The following is a 20,208-nucleotide window of genomic DNA, read 5'->3' on the forward strand; positions in this document are numbered from 1 at the left end:
TCATATAAAATACCTTAAAACGTGGTAACCTTGTTTCTTTTTAGATGATGAAATCAGTATGGAAGATGATGAAGAAATCAATAGTAATTTATCTGATGTAATTTATTATTTATTTATTTTTAATCATAGCTAAAAAATCCATTTTTAAAGTATTTTCTATTTTTAAATAATATAATTTGCATGAATGATACGAGTTATCGAAAACAGAAATCAAAATACAAATCAGTTACAAAAATGGTTTTCTTATTTTTTCAATTTTCTCATAAATTAGAAAGCAAAGGAACATATTATAGTTTTTGATATTAACGATGCTGGATAACTAGTAGACATGTTAAGCGAAATTCGGCAACACGAATGATGGTAATACTAGCCGAAGGTTTTTCGAGGATCCCAATAAGATTTACAAAAAAAAAAAAAAATAAATAAAACATCATAATCCAAAAATGTTTTTGGCCCCTGTGTCCCATTTACCAGTGCTTATGTGATTCTATTCCCTAGGTACGTTTTACTTCAAAATAGAGTTGATGTAAATTTTAATAATGTTAAAAAAAAATCACATATGATTGGAAATTGGAACATATTGTTTTTATTTTATAACATATCTTATTTGTTAGTTTCAAAATGCAAACAACTTGTTAAAATTCTCCAGACACCTTTTGCCGCACTTGTCGTGAATTCATCATAAAATCTTAACGAAACACATTATCTGATTTGGTTAAAGTAACTATTAGCTTTACTTGGGGTTTCCGTTCGATCCGAAATTAGTGGATGTTATACTAAATCATTCAATGAACCTACTATTTCTTCGTCTTTTGTAACGGATCCAAACTTGACCTTATTCCTGATTTAGGACTCTCGACATCGAAGGCTCAACTTCTTGCATCAAGATTAAAACAATGAAATCTTTTAGATACTAACTCTTAATCTATATTCTACCAAAGAGAAGAGGAACATTTTGTTTTTTTTTTTTGTGAAATTAATGATGCCAAAGGACTTTTAAAAAACAAATAATTGACGTTGTTCAAACTTAATAAAATATTTAAAAAAAAACTTTAATAGTTTGGAATACCAATTGCTTTCCAGGTGAGCTCGAATTTATCAAAAAAAAAGACAAGCCTTTGGTTGAAATACGCGAAAATGTGGAAAATACTAATCCTAAGCAAAATGAAACAGTTCCAGATTCCGGAGACTTTGACGAAATGCCAACACCCGCACCGCAAAATCGTAAACGTTCAACTAATAAATGCAATCTTCAAGATACTCCATCTGCACTCGATAAAGTCATTGGACATGGACACGCACAAAATAAACGCATGCGTTATAAAATGGGTTTGGGGGACTATGATGATGCAACATAGGACTTAAAATGTTGATCTATTCAAAAAAAATAAAATTATTTTCGTTGGAACTCAAGGTACAAACTAAGTTTGAAATTTGCTCAAATTTTAATACAGCAAAAAATTAGGGCACATAGAGGTAGAGGTGCGAGAAAAAACAAGAAGTGCTCAGTTCAAATGATGAGACATGAGACACCAACCTATAGACCATTAACTTTAAATTCGAACTCTGTTACGGGTTCTATGTAGTATTATGGAATTGGTGGATCCTTCTCTATCAGAAAATTATTCTTTTGGATCTTTTGTATGTGTCTACCAAAACAATTAGGTAAATACATAACTCGTCTTTTACAAATTATAAAAAAAATAAATTTTTTGTATCCTCAGGCGGAAATATACTCCAAAGCCAGTTTATTTTACATTCAGTAGGTACTTATAGATTTTGTTGTTTGGAACAACATTATTACCTATGTAAAACTGTTCTGTTTGTGTCTATCTTAAATCGTTTCAACTTCGTTCGTTGTTTCTATGTTTCAACTGGATAATAATTAAGTGTGTAGTATATTTAATCAATAATTTTCTGATTAGGTTATACTCTTATTTACGAATTTTTGTATATAGGGCAATATAATTACGGTGACCATCCGTTCATTATAATAATGAACTGTTTATTATTTGAAGGACATGTTCATTATGAATTATTTTGTGCTAAAAAACATAAAAATGTTCATTATTTCATAAGTTGTTCATTTTTTGTTCAGTATTTATAATTTTCTTGAAACAAAAACGAATTTAAAAAAAATGATAATGTGAACATGTCACAGTTTTCTGAAAGTTCAAAAATCGTAATGTAATTTACATTTTGATACAGAGAAACGATTTTAATCTTTGTAATCCTGAGGGTTTTGACGTGCATTCGTGCATTTAAAACAGTTTTTTTTTTGTGAAAATTGCATTATGGGAAAAAAGTCAGAAGACAACAGTAGTTAGTTGGACGGGGAATTTCAAACAAAAATTTCAACATTTTAAAAAAATGTGGAATTTGACTTGGATTTTCCGGAAGATTTGTTTCTGTCTTACTTTTTGAAATACAAAAAACAATAGTTAGAAACTAACCGAGTTTCTAACTATTGTTTTTTGTATTTTCTGTTTAAGTTCATTAAATATTTAAAATTCAAAAATATGGTCACCGTAAATATAATTAAAATATTGTCTTACAAGTCATATAAATTAGGCCACACATTTACTATTAATTAACTGTTAGAATAAATAAGACACAAGAGACTGCATATTCAATCCCAAAAGTAATTTACTTTAAGTCCACATTCATAAATAATTAGGTAGGTATACGCTATACAAGTATGTATATTTTTCATATAAAAAAGCAATCGAAAAGTATGTACAAGAATTACCTGTCCAATAAACATTTCCACAACATTAACCTAAATATTATCAATTTCTGTGGATTCGTGTTACTTTCATTTAATTCCAAACTGTCACATTTCCTATCAAATTATTTTATTAAGTGGTTATTTAAAAGGTATTGTTATTGTCACACCAGTTTTGGAAAATGCAATGCATTCTTATAATATAAAAGAACAAAAATATTTAATAAAATGAAATAGGGTAAGAGATTCGAAATTTTGAAAAGATTCAAATTCAAAAAGTTTTTATGCAGGTACCTACTTAAGGTAGGTACATACATATAATAATATATCTCGCCCGCAGCGCGAGACCATATTATTTCAAAAGTAAATCGCGCAGATCTCAGAATATTAACACTTCAATACAACCATGTCGAAAAATTTTTCATTTTTTTTTTCTATTGACAGTGATTTTCAAACCTCGTTTTCTCAGCTTTTTTTAGTTGAAAATTTTGCACTGAAAACTCACAAATTTTTTCAAAAACCAAAACACAAGAATGTACAAATTCTTAAGCTACATTTCAAGACTATTAACAAAAAGGTCATAAACACATTGGTTTCTTTTAGGTATATTTCGGCCACATAGAGAAAATACTAAAACGTCTCTTTTGATATTTCTGTATAAATTATTATCGATAACTCAACTATACCTTGGCACTACTGTTTTTATCGAGATAAAAGTAAACTCCAGATAATTATCTGGAGTTCGCATTCCGACTACGGTAATGATATCGATACGAGATGCTAAATGCGCCAAATTGAGTGTATCACTTCGTTTCGTATCTTATATATCGGATGATTTAGTATTGAAATTGGAATGGGGTCGTTACTCGTATGTTTCGTTACTTCAGTACCCAGTAACGAAACATGCGAGTAACGATACTGTTTAGAAAGTAACGTTTCGTTACTCGTTACTGAAGCAAATACCCGCATTTTAGTAACGAATACATACGATTTGCTACACCTCTAGTTTCAGGTATTCTCCCAAGGAAGGCCACACAAGCAGATTCTTCGACAACGTGGATATCAAAAGCCACAAAGATTACAACTCGCGTCACAAAAGTCAAAAAATAGTCTTAAAGCGATGCACGGTGGAAAGAATGTCTCTTTCACCTCATAAGTTATTGATTTCTTTTTTTGTTTATGAATTGGTTTTTTGTTATTTTTTATACTTTACATACATACTTTAAATTAACAATTAAAAATGGTAATAAATTGGTTTATCTACAGCTACAGCAATATTTTTCATATTAATTGTTAGTTGTTACATCTTTTCAGTTGCTTGGATCTGTTTAAAAAAGCATTATCCTATAAAAAATAAATTTTTATTTCTTTAAAACTGCCTTACCTTAACCTTTGATTCAATTTCATTTTAAGTTAGAAATAAAAAAACTTTTATCTAAAAAACAAATAGAAGGTCTACAAAAACGAAAATGTTTATCATGTTTTATGTACTCCCTTTCACTACATGTGTAAAAAATTGGAAACTATGGTGATCAACATTTTTAGCCTTGTTCACAATTTATTTCATTCACTTATCTTTCGAAATGTGAAAGTTATTCAGTTATTAGCGTTGGACCGTTTTTTTTTTCGTGGTACACTGAGTTTTAAAGATGATCCACAAACTTCAAACGGGTTCAAATTGGCTATTGACGAATATTGTTTGTCCCAAACCACTGTTTAACGAGCTTTGAAGAACAACGTTTACAAACATTTTATTGCTGGAAGACCAAAGGAAAGGCATTTCTTCCATTGCATATCGAAGCATTTTGTAATCCTAATTTGGAAACGATCTACAATTAAGTTGATTAAATATAATGAAATACAGCCTGCAGCTGCACAAAACCTCAAACCATCACCAATATTTGAATCTGGTAGAACGATAAAATTTGAATTTGATTGCTATAGACAGTTTCCCTACATTTTCTTTTTGAATACTTTTTGGCTTTGTCCTTAATTCAATTCACAATGCTAAAAAAACTTTTCAATAATTAAAATTCTTGAAAAATCCGCTTAGTTTCATAGAGTTTTTCTAAATATCATTTTTTTTACTTAAAAAATTCCCGATTGTTTTCTCCCAATACTGTACAGTGTACAACATAAGGCATTCATTTAGCTTTCTATCGTCTACAAGCAATTTATTTGTTTTAAAAACTAAACTATTTTTGAGACACTAGAAAAAATGGAAACCGAGAAAAAGGTTGGCAAAAAATAAAGAACTTCGAATTTATAATTGGTTTTGTATTCTATAAATCTAATCTGGGAACTGCAATAAAGTGTTATTGATTTGGTGCAAGCTGTAGAAAGTTTTCGAGGAAGACCTCGTTTGAGGTGGTGCAACCAAGTGGAAAGGAACCTAAATACCAAAACCAGCAACTTTATTGGAACCACTCGATGAATGCTCAGTGGAAAAAACTTATGCTAATAATTAATCTATTAAAATTATAAGCAACCTTTTATTAAAAAAACAGAGTATGTTTTTAGCTTAATATCCAATGTAAAACAACTATACACAATAATTCCCACACGTAATAACACATTTCATTTTCACGGGTACCTACTTGTACCTACTTATTCGGTCGGGTAAGAACATTTCCAAAAAAATTATTTCCCACCACACACCTATAATTTCCCAAAAAAAAAAAAACTAGACCAATTTATCATAAATTCACAAAGAAAATATTTATCCAACCCTTTCCAATATAAAGTCCTTTCTCTGTTCTCATTACTGTCATCAACATTCAAGAAATACATTTATTACACACTACTCTACAGCTACTACCTTTTTTCACCATAATTAACTTTCAACTCAAATATTCAAGCCACAAAAATGAGAAAAAAACCCCCAATAAAATCCCTAAAGTAATTTTTCGTTTAATCTTAAAAAGTTAATAAATGTCCGCAACGACGTCGTCGTCAACCGACATCAATTAATAAACTTATACAAAACAAAAAAGTTTAATGTCCTCCAAAAAAAACACAAAACAAACAACAACAAAAAAAGAATAATGACAACACTCTTTAATTTTAACCTTTCACCTTTACATACATTTACAACATAGAATAGAAAAAAAAGGTCCTTTATTATCTTCTCAAACACCTAAATAAGTTATGTAAATATTAATTTCAGAGACATTAAATGTCTCTACCAAAAAAAGTAAGATATAATTTAGAGTTGGTATAAAACTCCTATAAGACACCTATAATTTAAAAAAATATAGAAAGAAGTAGAAAAATTCTGACTCACTTGTTAGCTGTAAATGAAGTAATCCCATAAAAATGACAATTATCCAAATGGTATCCATGCTAGATTGTTGAATGTTACCAAAAAAATTACTGTTTTAGGACTAAAAAAAGGACTATTTTTATTAGACAATTTGATTTCACTGTAGTAAACGTCAAATTGCACGAAATTCAAAATTCACTAACGCGTTCACTATTTTTTATTCACTGCACAATAATTTCTTAGCTTTTTTTTTTGCTAAAATCAGAAAAACAACAACAACTTGAATTCAAATTCAAAATCAATAGGAAAAACCAAACCTCCTTTAACACTCCAATAACAGCTCTTTGCATTAAAAAAAATCAACGCACTCAAAAACCAATATTTTGATTAGGTATAAGATAACGAACGAATGAACAATTTCACACGAAAAAATAAAAACCAAACGAAGGTAACACAACCAGACCAAACAAAATGGACGAAATAACAAGGTCCTGGGAAAAGAACGGTACGTGGAAGAATTTTTCTTTTTTTCTTGATTTTCTATATTTTTTTAACGCCTACCGACGCGACGCTATGGCGTTTTTATTTTTTCACTTTTTTCCTTTTTTTCAAATTCAAATCATTTATTCTGATTTGTTTTACAAGAAAATTGCGTTTTAATTGGGCTACACTGAACCGTTAGGCCATTCACATCCGTATCCGATTTGCATCAGTTCACATTTATCATCATCATCAATTATCCTTGTTATTGTTGTTTGATCCTTTTTTTCTACGCACTTTTTTTCTATTTTTTTTTTTTTTGATAATGATTATGACAATGCAAAATGAAAAAAATTGTAATTGGCGGTGGTGTCGATAGCGGTGGTTGTTGTAGTAATATATAAACGAGGGGGGGAATAATTCCAGAAAAAAAGTGGCAGCAGGTGCGGAAGGACCTACTAAATGCACATTAATCTATTTTATTTATATTAATTCACTTTTATTCTTCCTCCACACTCTTTTTTTTTTTTGGTTGAACCGAAAAGAATTTTACAACACGCACTTGTTGTGCCCGACTATAAAGTTTATCCTAGACTGAAAAAGAGTCCTTTTCTGGAAGAGCACAAAACGGCACAAGTTATGGAAGAAGAATCCTGTGTGGAGGAGTATTATAAAAAATGGTTTTCCAGTTTTGTGTTGGATATATTAGATCCCAGGTTCTTGCTGTGTGGTACCGGGTGGGTGGAATTTTCGACGACTATAATGTGGGTGAGGCAAAGGGAAAAAGCTCATTTGTTGCGCCTCGAGTTTGCAACAGTTTGGGAATCAACAATCTGTTTTTTGTGGAAAATGCCAAGAGGGGATTTTTTGATTAGGAGAATATAAGCTTTTTCCAGTTTATGAGGGGGAGATGAAAAAAACCGTTATGGGAATGTGAGCCCCTGGAAGTTGTGGGTGTATATGTGCTGAACTCGAGGACATGCGTAGGATCTATTTGGGAGCGGGAGCTAAAAGAATCAACAGGCAGTTGTTTGCCATTTTTCAATGCGATGTTAAGGACCTGGACAAAAAAAACGATAAGGTGTTGTCGGAGGACTTTAGCCAAGCTAAAGCGATTAGTTTATAAGGTCATGCTGTACGAGGGTGCAGTTCGTCGCAAGAAGGAGCTGCTGCTGCTTCTGTTGCTGTTGAGTTGTGCATGTTGAAAAGGTTCATCGCGCAAGACCAATTATATATCAAAAAAAAAAAATATATAAAGAAAGAAAGAAAAACATGGAATTATGTTTCATGCTTCTGGAGAGGTTTTTTTTTTGTTTTGGAGTGTCAGAGGAGATCCTTTTTCTCGAAAGCATAATTGAATGGAATTTTAATATAATTTTTTTTTTCTGTGTTGTATTTCGTAACAGTTACTCATGTCCCAAGGTTATATAGATTGTGTTAACGCTATTTAATGACTAATGCCGAGCATGACCTATACACAAATCAATCTGGTGGACACAACGGGAACATAGTACAATACCGAAGACCTTCTCGTAGTCATTATAGCAGATAGCTGAGAGAATTTCTAACCAAGGATGGGGGTTATAATACTTACATTGAGGGTTAGGTACATATAGAATCGACCGATGAACTTTGGCGCTGCTGCATAGACGGAGTGGATTATAGGTTATGTCGTCTGTATATCTTGAGTATATGTGTGGTTAAAAAAAAAAGGGAGAAGTCCTTTAACGTTGGCGTTTGGTAGATGTACGTTAAGTTAATGGTTTTGTGGGTGGATAATGATATGAATCCGTATGTGTTGTACACATATAATGCCATTATAATGTTTTTTTTTTTTTTTTATATATTTTTGTCTGCGAGAAGACTCTTTATGACTCAATGAATTGATTAGCAATAAAAGATCAAAAGCTTTTGCTAGACACGTTTGTGGTTTTCTTCTTATTTCTTTTTTTATACTTTTTTGTTGGGGTTAATTTGAAAAATTGGTAAGGGAGTGAGTTTTTGAATTTTTTTTTCTTAGAAATGAATTTGAAACTCATTAATCATTGCCTTAAAAAAAAAAATAAAATAAAAAAACCAGACAAGAATTTTGTTTGTTGAGTTTGAGTTTTTTTTTAATAACTACCTATGGTATGTATCTCATTACAAAAAAACCCTCATCAAATCTGAGGCAGCGAATGTTTTATATTATTTTAATGAGATAATGTCAAAGTTAAATAAAAAACAAAAACAACTAGTTTATTTGACACTTTTTTTTTGGGGGACTGTCCCAAAAAAGGGTTTGTTTTTTTATAGTATCCTTGACCGAATATTGAAAGTTTAGATTTTGCGTAAATATGTCAGAACCGCAATCTTGGTGTTCAAAAGATGAATGGGGTTTAGGATTTGGCCACAATATTAAACGTATAAGATTGAAGTTCTTACTTATTAAAATTCTCTAAGGATGTTTGGGAAAAGATTAGTTGAAGGATTGCTGTGCAGAAAAATAATTATATTTTGTGCGAAATTTTTATCTTCGAACTTTCTAAAAATAGAATATTTTAATCTCAAATTTATAAAAGAAAAATCTTCGAAACTATTTTCAAGATAAAATTTAAATGCATGCAGGGAATATTTCAATAAAAATGAACAATCAATAGCACAATAAGAGCTTATGCTTATGAAATCCCAAACTAAAATCCAGCAGACTTTGGGAAATGCAATTCAGAAATCATTGTACATAATGCTCAGAAGAAAATTAAAAAAAAAAGCATTCAGTACTACAAAAGAAGAATATACATAATACAAAGATGCAATAAATAGCTGTGAAACTTAGGTATATTAAAGAAGGAACTTCAGCAGTTGGTGCATTGAGCATTGGCAGCCCTAGTTGCGGGCTGCCAGACGTCCCGATTTCGACGGGACAGTCCCGACATTTAAACCCTGTCCCGATATCTGTCCCGATTTACAAAAAGTCCCAATTTTGTCCCGACATTCCGTTTCTTAATCAATCTTTGTTCGAAACCTCTTAGTAGAAAAAAATTAGACTTCTTAATGGATGAAAATGACTTTTATCTGTTTTAATTCACAAAAGAGAATATAATAGTTACTTATGTAACTGAGATGTGGAACATTCACAATTAAAATATTATTTTAATTGCGATCTCACATTGAAATGTGTTAATGCTAAAATCTTAGGTTTTCTTAAATTTCACCATTTCTTTAAAAAAATTTATTTTTAATGCAGAAAAATAAAACAAAATAAAAATGACTTAAAGCTTGCATTAAAAATAAATTGTTATAAATATAAGAAAATTCACTCAAATTATAGGTACATACAAGAAAAAAATTTTTAGGTCGAATTCGTTCATTCTCCAAAATTAGAAAACTGTTGAAAGTATAAATTGATGCTTTGGGGCGTAGTACATTTACTAAAAGATCTATCAAGAGACGATTTTACAGCGAGTACCTTACCTATCTACGATAAATGTGATTTTATTTTATGGATGAAGACTTTATTATTTTTTTTTTCCAAACGAAGATTTTCAAAAAATGCAATTTTAACCAACTCATAGGTACTTTTGCAAGAAGACCACAACAATTTAGGATTATGTCTTATGCATGAAAAAGTTTGTAATCACCTATACGTAATTCTTTTTATTATTATTTTCATTTTCGATTTCATGTATTTTGTTGCTGTCCCGATTTGTCCCGACTTTTGAGACCTGTTGTCCCGACATTAATAAATTTTTTTCTGGCAGCCCTAGCCTGCAACTCCAAATAAAATTGATCAACAAATAGTCAATTTGTTTGAGGTTACTTATTGGATCTCAGAATGAGTCAATCCTTTAGCGATTCCAATCGAAAACGAAATTAATTTAACGTTTTTTGAATAAAGTATTAAAAAAACTCATATCATTATTTCGTTTCTTAAGCTTACTGCATCAGATTAGTACTGCAAAGGGTGTACAACACCACTTTCGTGTGCATCATTGGCCATATCATTTGAAATAAAATAACGTATTCAAGATCTTCATTGGAACACCTTAACTTCTTCTTCTTCAAAAACATATTACACACTACCACATCTAAGCGGAGCACTAGAGAAACAACGCTCAAACGATGCGGACGTTGCTGGTTATAAATTATCTTGAATTTCTTACTTCTTCGTTCTAAGCATCTTAGTTCTTGTACCTAGGGACCATAAACTAGGAGACTTGTTCTGTAAGAACTTCTTTCAGCCCCCAACTGTCAACCTTGAATCTTTGTTGTAAGCTGTCCTTCATTGTTTCCTTGAAAGTGCTTATGTTTTCACTATCGTGCGCTGAACAGATATGGAAACATTTTCTGAACAGATAATTGTTGTGGCCATTTGGAATTCATCATCTTCTATAAACTTATCTTATTCAAATTTAAAAGATTATGTTGAGGTAGTGATTTCCATTACATGTATACCCGGGAACCCGCATTTCTGGGGTACCAGTATACCCGGCTACCCAGGTAATACCCCCCTTAAAATAAATCTTAACAACACCAAAAGAATATTTATGTACATTATGTAGGTAAACATCATTTTATTTGAATTTAGTTTTCAAATATTTTTTTAAAGAAGGTTTTAAGGACACTTAAAAATGTAAAGTTATTTTCAAATTCTCAGTTTTTAACCCAAATAATATTAAAAATTGTATTAAACGTCATCAGTAAATGGTGATATGCTATTAAAACTCAAAGGACAATGATGATGCAGAATTTGATCACAGTTTTCGTCCTTCAAATATTTAAAATGTCTTCTGTCGTGTTCATTCAATCTGCAAATAGAAAAAAATAGTTTTAATTATCTAATAATTTTATATAACTCTATTGTTTGTGCACAATGCACATGTAAATGTATGTTTCTAAATGTTACTAATAATTTTTAATTTTTTGTTTGATAAATATAAACTCACTCAAATATGTATCGTAACAGTTTATATAAAACTCCATTTAAAAAACCTTCATTCGCTTCTCGTGAAGCTACACAAAATGCTTTCAAAAGACACGCTTTTCCATCAAATCCATGCCTTATTTTATGAAATACAAACATTTAATTCACAACTAAAACAAAATTAAAAAAAATCCTTTGGTGACCTACAAATCCAAAAGTTGATGCAATACTTCATACGTATCCCGTCGAAAAGGCCGTAAAGGTTTTCTATCATTCAAAATATTCATATTGGCCTTAAAACCAACACCATGGGTCCAAATATTTGTCCAATTAAAAACGTTATATTTTATATTAATACGAAACTTAAATAAAAATAAAAGAATTTTTCTTTTAATCACAAAAATACAAAAAAAAATATTCAACCGAAACATACAAACATTCGACTTGATTTGATGAAATCTAAATAACGTTTTCCACGAATTTTTCCGTCACTCTCCGATTCTACTAGCTTCCAATTAAAAATTGATGTAAAAAATGTACAAGTGATAAAAAATACCAAACAAAATCTCATTTCTCAGAACAATCACCCTTGAATGCAATATGAAAACATTTTAATCGTAGAAATAAAAAAAATATCACAAATCACGTTCACTATGCGATGTCTAGTTTAGAAGAGTATCTCTTTGATATTGATGTAAAAAATTCTAATGGTGTAATTTTTTTTAGCTGGAAAAAACAAATTTCCCTATAGGAAACTTTCTGAGTATTCACTTGTTTGAAAAACTATGAACTATATCATGTGTTAATTGGTTTGGTTCTGTCTGTGTAATGCAACGAATATTATTGAGTTGCATAGTGTCGTAAGAGTTTACAGGGTGATTCCTATTGTGTGTAATATGTGATATATCGTCGGTGCAACCAGAAAAGGGTTTTACTCCATATTTTATAAAAATTCGATTTGAATGCAATGTGTTAGCAAAACCTCCAGGTTTTAATGCTCTCCTGTTAAATCTGCTATAATTTGCGTAAAACCAAATAGATGAGGAGAAGAGATGCATTTTGAAGACTTCATTTACTCGAAGTATCGCAATTATCCCTTCAAAATTATTTGGAGGTGCTATAGAAGTTCCAGAGTCTCAGATGTCGTGACAAGGCAATATCAAGGGGATTAATCGTTTTTGTGATGCAGGAGCCCAACCACGGCCCTGAACCAGTGCCCTGTGATATAGTTCGCACCTCCCACACTGTGAAAATGAGGCAGCTACTTGCTGTGATGATGATGTATGCAAGGGGTTCAAGCTGAAGCTGTCATCCATGACTCAAAAACATTCAACCTCTAGACAGCGATAAAACGGGAACGCTGGAAACGGGAGCACGCAACGCCCATCCCGCACACCCTGTCTGACATTGTAATTCCTGCTGACAAACGCTCCCGAGTATCTAACTGGCTGACAGAGGAAGCGGGGCTCCTGAACGAATAATCATATTCGGAGTCAGAGAGAAGGCGGATCTTTAAAATATGTCCCGTTATGTTCTGCCAGCTTTGGGTGGTGCACGGATTTTTTGCAACAAAGTTCTGCCGTTCATTTTTTGCCTGCTTTCCCAATAAGATGGAAGAAACATACAACCGGTCCCTTGAGTTAATAAATTCATCCGTGGGAATGGAAAATGCGCAGCCAAGGGCAATCGTAATCGATTTTGTAAAGGCTGCGAAGCCTTTCTCTAGCAACTTTGGCACTACACTCTTATCTACAGGAAACAACTCAGGCCATTTTCGACCCCCCTTTAACTTCCATACCAAAGATGTCAGAAACTTCCATACCAAAGATGTCAGAAATTTCAAACCCGCTTCATTTGTTAAGCTGGTAAAAACCAAGCTCCTCACAAAATTTCAGCTACTTACGATGAGTAGTTTCTGAGATATATTGCCTCAAAAATCGCAAATACTGTAACTGACCTACTGACAGATCATCAAAATTATGGAAAACTTCCCGCTATTGTAGAAACTTGTAATTTGGCACGTTCATGGGCTTTGGAAAAATCGAAAATTTGAGATTTTCAATTCAGGGAGCGTGGTAACCGCCCATTTTCACTTAATTTACTCAAATATTTTTGAGCACTTCTGACTATCGTAGAATCTTGAAACTTGGTAAAATTGGTAGAACTGGTAGTTTATACAAAGAGAAAAATTTAAAATTTGAGAATTTTTGCCAGCCATTTTCAATAAATTTTCATCAAATATTTTACAGCACTTCTGATTATCGTAGAATCTTGTAACTTCGTAAAATGGTAGAGCTAGTAACTTTTACCAAGGAAAAAATTTGAGAATTGGTTAGGGGGCGTGGCAACCACCCATTTATCAAATATTAAAGAGCACTTCTGGTTATCGTAGAATCTTGAAATTTGATAGAATAGTAGAGCTTTTTCCGCTGAATTTTCATCAAAAATTATAGAGCACTTCTAACTATCGTATGGCGTAATGCTTTTGCAATACCACCGGCATCTAAGTTATGTTCACGCTTTTGGAGGAGAAATTTCTATCAAGTTTTGATGAGACGTGCGTCGGTTAACCACAACTTTATGAAGTATTTTGAGGATACTTCGGTGGAAAGGAATTACCGAAGGTCAATATTCCGGATGGAAATATGGAACTGTTAAGGCATTACTCTCTCTCCTATTTATCACCTAAATAATAAATTTACTCACTTGAACAGATGCCGCAACAGCTTAAATAACATTCCATTAGCCATTTCCCCGTCAGCTTTCCTTGTTGCAGTGCAAAAGGCTTTCAAAATACATGCTTGACCATCTATTCCTTGACTTGAAAACCAAAAAAAAATCAATCTTATACATTTTTTTCAAAGTATTTTTGAACTTCACCTACTAATTTAAAAGTTTTTGCAACATTTCATATGTGTCTCTGCGAAATGGCCTCAAAGCTTTGTTATCGTTCAACAAATTCATATTCGCCTTCCAGCCAGATGCATGAGCCCAAATTGCTCCCCATGTAACAACGTTCACTTTATAATTAACACGAAACTGAACACAAAAAAAAAATGTTGTTTTCATATAAATGTTCAAGTAAAATTTTGAATTTCACAAAAACATACATACAAATATACGAGTTTGTTCCAAGAAATCTAAAAACCGTCGAGGACGACTTAAAAGTGTTTCATTATTTTTACAATTAATTTCATCTGCGAAACAATTTACTAGCGATGTTTTAATTACGAATAATATGATTATTTTTGAATTGAATTTCATTTTTATTTGTATTGTTTTTGAAAAATACTTCTAGAAACCTTTTCAAGACAAAAATTGAACTAAACTAAACAGCAAATGTGAATAAACTACAAAGTGATTCAATACGAAGAATGTTATCGGGTCAATTTTCGTAGGTGTTAATTTATCATTAGCATAGACAAAATAGTAGGTTCTTCAATTCACGTGTGTACTATTATTATTTGAATGAATAATTTGATGGAATTGGATGATGTATTTTAACAGTTGTTCGCTTCTTTTTGTTTTCAATTAATGCATGGTCAACGTCACATTCCATGTAAGAATGTACAGGAAGAAGAAATTTATGATCAAAAATCTCTAAATTAGTGTCCAGCTGCAAAAGTCTTAATGTTGTCCTGGATAACAATCGCTATACAGAACAACTTGTTAAGTGTTAAGCCAGAACTATAATTGGCGGATGGAGTCGGAAGCTACTGTCAATTGTTGTTGTTTTCCATAAGCTTCCGACTCCATCCGCCAAATTATAGTTCTGGCTTTAGATGAGACGTTTTGAAATTGACTGAAAACACATTAGGCGATATCTTCCGAAAGCTCAGACTCAACTGAAACATAAGATTCGTTCACTGAATTGTCAGCAAAAAAAGTCTGGATCACAAATCGAATCATTGTCATCCAAATCTGCTGATGTTTCAGTTTCCCCCTCAACAGGATCAACGGTATTTAAATCACGGACACGACTTTAGTTTTCTTTTTTTAAATCGCAGCTAACAAAAATAACTTATGTAGACATAAACTACCGTTATTTAAAAACAAAAATTCAAAAGGAGGTGGGTGGGCGACAAAGTGGGTTTTTTTACGATTTCTGTCAAAAGTAGACCTATCGAAAAAAATGAAATGCAAAAGTTGTAGATAGTAAAAGTGTCTACAACTTTTACTCAAATCATTTTGCTATACATATACAGTCGTATTTATTAGATTTTTGTCTACTTATACACTGCATAACTTTTTACAAATTGTTGGAAATATACTTTATTTAATAAAAATAATAATCACATTATTCGCGGTTAAGACAATCTACTCTTGTGTATAAGTTTGACAGCTATAAGACAACAATAAACAAGGCTTTTGACCACATTTTCCAAATTTAAACAGTTGTCTAAAGTTATACAACGTTTATAAATACGGGGGATAATCTAAAAAACTATTGAAAAAAATGCAAAAAAATATGATTTTTTTTATATTTTTATATTTTACAAAAATGGTTGGATTTTAACAAAACTTGGGTAAAAATTACTTTGTTATTTCTATCTATTTTAAATGTTTTTTGATCAAAAAATTGATTTTTGGATATTTGACGAATTTAATTTGAAAAAATAGCCAATTTTTAATCAAAAAAGTTACCGAAAAAACTTTTGATTTTCGATTAGATTATCTAAAACATAAAACCTTTTATTTAAGATTGTGTGAAATAAAATATACTTTTGTTTTAGAAAATATTGAGAAAAATTTGAAAAAACAAAAACACACGATTTTTAAGATCGATTTTTCTGCAAATGACAGTAATATTGACGAGAAATATTTTTCCATAGAAACCAAAATATACTTTTCTAATGGCCTTTGATTTTCTTAATTTAAATCTAGCATTAGAATCATCGCCTTCCCTGGGCTCTATTTCTACTAAGTTGCTCAAAATAAATGGCAAATAATCCAATGATAACAGCCGATTTCAATCCTTTCAATTCTGACCAAATTTAACAACTTCAACACGAACGACGAAAACACTAAACAATCATTAAGAAAATGTCTAACCATTTCTACTACTTCTTTAGGAAAAATCAAGTGTACCACAAACCAAATGAAAAAAGCAGGTAAAACGCAAAGGCAAATAGTTTCACAGTAGCACCAGTTACAGTAAAACCTAGCATACGAGCCTAGGGAAAAGCAAGGTACCTAATATTTTTAACCCGCTCTTCTACATTTACTTTCCAGTTTAGGTTTGTGGTTAATACCTGCATATTTTCCACTAGAAGAAATGCTCTTCTTTGAAACATATTCATTGATAACCTAGTTCTAAATGAGATTCGTCGTTAGCCGATTCGTGACGTCATCGTCAGGGCTTACTCCATGGAAGACTTTTTTGTTTCCTCTCTTTAAAAATGCTACTCAACAGTTGCCTAGTTTTAAATGCAATTAGTTAACGGCTTTGGTGCTAACGTTTGAAAAGGTGGAGAGGTCAACTTTTACTTTTAGAAATAACATTACACTAAAACTTACGCTAGAATTGTCTTGAAGGTCTTGAACAATATCCCTTCTTGAGACGGTCCCTCCTTCATTGCTGTACAAAAAGATTTCAAAATACAAGCCTTGCCATCAAAACCATGTCTACAAAAAAAATGACAAAAAAAAAAAAACTTAAAAACAACCTTAACAAATATTTTTTTTAAAACTTTATTTACCCATCCATAAAAGTTTCGAGCGTTTTATAAATATCTCTTTTCATAGCATGTTTTTGTTTTTGTTTTTTATCATTATCTATTGGATAATTTGATCGAAATCCATATGCATACGCAAAAAGTGCGTTGACATCCAAAATGTTATTCTTTACATTTGCACGAAACTAAATAAATAAAAGCTTATAATATTTTCATTGTTTAAATAAGTTCGTTTCGTTATTTAATTAAGAAAACACACAAAATAAATAAAAGGTTGAAAAACAAAAAAAAAATAACATACAAAAACACGACTTGATTTCAAAAAATCTAAATACCGTTTTCCACGTTCGAGTTTGACAGTTTTATTTAAATTGCTGCTGGCGTCGGCAATGGCGTCAACTATCAAAAAGGCATGCACTGCATACAAGATAATAAAGTGTTTTGAGCTAAACTGCTTCATGGTAAATCAGAAAATGCACTGTTGACAACTAATTGAATTGTGTGCAAATATATTAAGGTTGGGTTGAGTATTGATAGCGATACATGACACTGCACTTAAAATTTATTTGACGAACAAAAATACTTGTGCAATCATTCAAGAGATGGTGGATATAATTGATTCGTGACATAGCATCTAACCATGGAATTTAGCATAAGTGGACTCGGTTAATACACTTAAAGAAAATATTTGTATGAAAATATTGAAATATAGAAAAGCATCTATTTAAAATACACCGTTTTCAATGGTAGAGAAGCCAATTCTTTGATGAAAAGTTGCTGAGGCTTTAAACAAAACTTTGAACAAATTGGACCATAATTTTTGTAGTTAATGTTATCCACGAAAATAATTTCTGTATATTTTTTTTTTTCAAGATTGAGTAGGATAAATTATTTTCGACACACTTTTTCTCTAAGTGTTGTTTTATCGAATACAAAACAAAAAATGTGGATACCTAAATGACATTTTCAATTTGCACATTTAAATGAATGCCATTTCCAACAATAAATGAAATGGACCAGTTGCAATTTGAAAGAGTTCCACTTGTTATAATGTTCATTAGCAGTAAGGTAGGTATTCAATTTTAACGCCATTGATTGATTTGGTTTGATGATAGGAATTATTGTTTTTTTTTTTTATGAAGAATTTTTATAAAAAAATGTCTGAACTAGGGCTCTTGATATTACCCGGGTAATACCCGTTTCAATAAATACCCGGGTACCCGGGTACCCGAATATGCGGGTATTACCCGAATGTGCGGGTACCCGGGTATTTTAAGTGGCGGGTACCCGAGAAACCGGGTAACGTGTTCTTAATAGCATAAAATGAGGGAAAATATCAGAGAAGTCTAGTTTAATTTATTTATAAGTAATTAGTCGTTCATAAGAAAAATTCGTTTTGAAAAATATGAGCCTTTAAAAAATTACTCATAAGAAACACGGTTTAAACAATAATAATTGTTACGTTTTTATAAAATTAATTTTCTATTTCTCAAAAGAACCATATCTGCGTTGGTAAGGTTTTAACAAAAAAAAGTTTATTTTGAAAAAAGTTCTTTGTTTCCGTCATAAGAATACCTACATATTACACTTTGATGTTTCTTATAAGCGTCGTCGTGCATTGTATTCTGATACGCGAATGTTACATAATCTCGTCAATGCTCACGAATGTACTCATCCTATGATCATACAATCAAGAGAGGCTGTGCGGTCAATGTGAATATAAGGAATTACTCACTTCATTCATTGATATTATAAAGAGTGCAGTAACCATAGTGGGTACAACGGGAAAGACTTAATTTGGGGCCTCTCTTTGTTTTTATTAATTTTGTAGTGATGTTATAGTAAAAATAATTTTTAAAAAACATCATAATAATTTTTGTTTCTTTATTTGGGCTTAAGATCAAAGTTATTAGCTGAGTTAACAATTGTAGCATTTATTTATTATTACTTGGAAGTTTTACGCGCGAACAGACAGCGTAAGCCCTCTTGGTTAGGGGATATCGCCCTGATGGTTGCTCTAATGATATGTCCGCCCCTGAATTTTATAGTCTTTAACTACCTTTAGTCTGAGCATAATAAGATCTTGTTTATTAAAATTATTGTCAATGCTCTGAACAGTAAACTGTTAGTTTTTGTACTTGAGTTGTATGAAATTATTAAGAAAGTGTTGCGTTTCTTCGTTATTGTAGAAAGTGAAATGAGTGAAAAAAGAAAAAGTTGGATTTGGCGGTTCTCTACATTAAGTGAGGATAAAAAGGATGTTATCTGCCAAGTTTGTGGTAGTAGAATATCATATAACCAATCCCCATCAGCTATGAATAAGCATCTTCGATTTTTTCACAAGTTTGATCCAAACTCCCAACTAAAATCAGATGTTGATGTTGACAATAACGACGAAAGGTAAGTGTTCAATTCAGAACTTTCTACCGGGGGGAACCACAAACGATTACGAGAAAAGCGTACTCCGTTTTTAGGGAGAATTGCGTACTCCGTTTTACGGAAAATTGCGGAACGCAAATTCTACCTATTCTTGAACACGCCCACGTTTCGTTTCCTCCCGGTCCGAAATAAAAATTGACATTGCAGCCAACCTTCAACAATAAAAAGCCATTCAATCACATTCATTCTCGCATCCATTCAATTCAAAGTTGTCATTCATTCTTTCATTCAACGTCAACCAGCCACCACCACACCACACAACTTGCGAAGTAGTACCTATGTACATACTTAAATAAAAAAAAGTAAATCTTAAAACTAATAAACGAAATAAAAAAGGAAAATTATACAAATTATAATTAATCATTCAAAATAATAAATAAAGTTAATTAAACAAAAAAAAACCAACAAAAGGAAACAAAAATCTTTTAAGTATACCAAAAGGAAAATTATAAAGGAAAAGGTACGCCTACGCCCCAACAGTAAGATTAGCGCGATAGTTTAAACGTGACGTTTTTCTTGTCGCTATTAAGAAAAATATTTCAAAGTGGGATTAAAACGCCCATTGCGAGAGCTCCGTGAAGCCAGAACTGCGACCTCAAAATTTTTGAATCTGTCTAATTCGTTTGTCCACCGTCCATGTGTCCATGTTTGTCCACCAAAAATTTTCGTTTGTCCACCCTTCAAAAAAATTTTAGAGTGAATTTTTTTTTTCTTATAGGAAGTC

General features: G+C 31.6%; 2 protein-coding genes across 9 annotated transcripts in view; both read right to left on the reverse strand.

Annotated features, from left to right (window-relative positions):
- The window catches only part of LOC129913047 (uncharacterized), a 248,694-nt gene extending 231,420 nt beyond the window's left edge, over nucleotides 1-17,274 (reverse strand). The window contains exon 1 of one of the 3 annotated variants that reach the window (XM_055991431.1): nucleotides 6,009-6,314. In XM_055991431.1, the coding sequence (XP_055847406.1) occupies nucleotides 6,009-6,066 (58 nt within the window). In that variant the 5' untranslated portion in view covers nucleotides 6,067-6,314. Of the gene's footprint in view, nucleotides 1-6,008; nucleotides 6,315-17,262 lie in introns of those variants that run through there. The other 2 variants (XM_055991432.1, XM_055991430.1) reach the window with 2 other exon arrangements.
- LOC129913051 (uncharacterized) lies at nucleotides 11,078-18,034 on the reverse strand. 6 transcript variants are annotated; one of them, XM_055991436.1, is made up of 4 exons: nucleotides 17,347-18,034; nucleotides 17,070-17,230; nucleotides 16,888-16,995; nucleotides 11,078-11,254 (listed from the first exon to the last, which is right to left on the reverse strand). In XM_055991436.1, the coding sequence occupies exons 1-4, from the start codon at nucleotides 17,503-17,505 to the stop codon at nucleotides 11,134-11,136; spliced, it is 549 nt and encodes a 182-aa protein (XP_055847411.1). In that variant the 5' UTR covers nucleotides 17,506-18,034; the 3' UTR covers nucleotides 11,078-11,133. The 6 variants fall into 6 exon arrangements, 5 of the variants coding, with proteins under 5 accessions (XP_055847411.1, XP_055847415.1, XP_055847412.1 ...); XM_055991437.1 differs by lacking the exons at nucleotides 16,888-16,995; nucleotides 17,070-17,230; nucleotides 17,347-18,034 and adding exons at nucleotides 14,077-14,190; nucleotides 14,255-14,409; nucleotides 14,485-14,691 and having other exon boundaries at nucleotides 11,079-11,254; XM_055991439.1 differs by lacking the exons at nucleotides 16,888-16,995; nucleotides 17,070-17,230; nucleotides 17,347-18,034 and adding exons at nucleotides 14,077-14,190; nucleotides 14,255-14,409; nucleotides 14,481-14,687 and having other exon boundaries at nucleotides 11,080-11,254.
- Nucleotides 18,035-20,208: the final 2,174 nt, after the last annotated feature.

Source organism: Episyrphus balteatus, chromosome 3 (genome assembly GCF_945859705.1).
Source record: "Episyrphus balteatus chromosome 3, idEpiBalt1.1, whole genome shotgun sequence".
In the NCBI taxonomy this organism is placed as follows: domain Eukaryota; kingdom Metazoa; phylum Arthropoda; class Insecta; order Diptera; family Syrphidae; genus Episyrphus; species Episyrphus balteatus.

Coding starts and splice junctions, on each gene's coding strand:
- LOC129913051 (XM_055991436.1), bottom strand. CDS start 17,505: ATGAAGCAGTTTAGCTCAAAACACTTTATTATCTTGTATGCAGTGCAT. Junction 17,231..17,346: donor TGAAATCAAGTCGTGTTTTT/GTATGTTATTTT, acceptor TTATTTATTTAG/TTTCGTGCAAATGTAAAGAA. Junction 11,255..16,887: donor ACCTTCAAGACAATTCTAGC/GTAAGTTTTAGT, acceptor TTCTATTTGCAG/ATTGAATGAACACGACAGAA.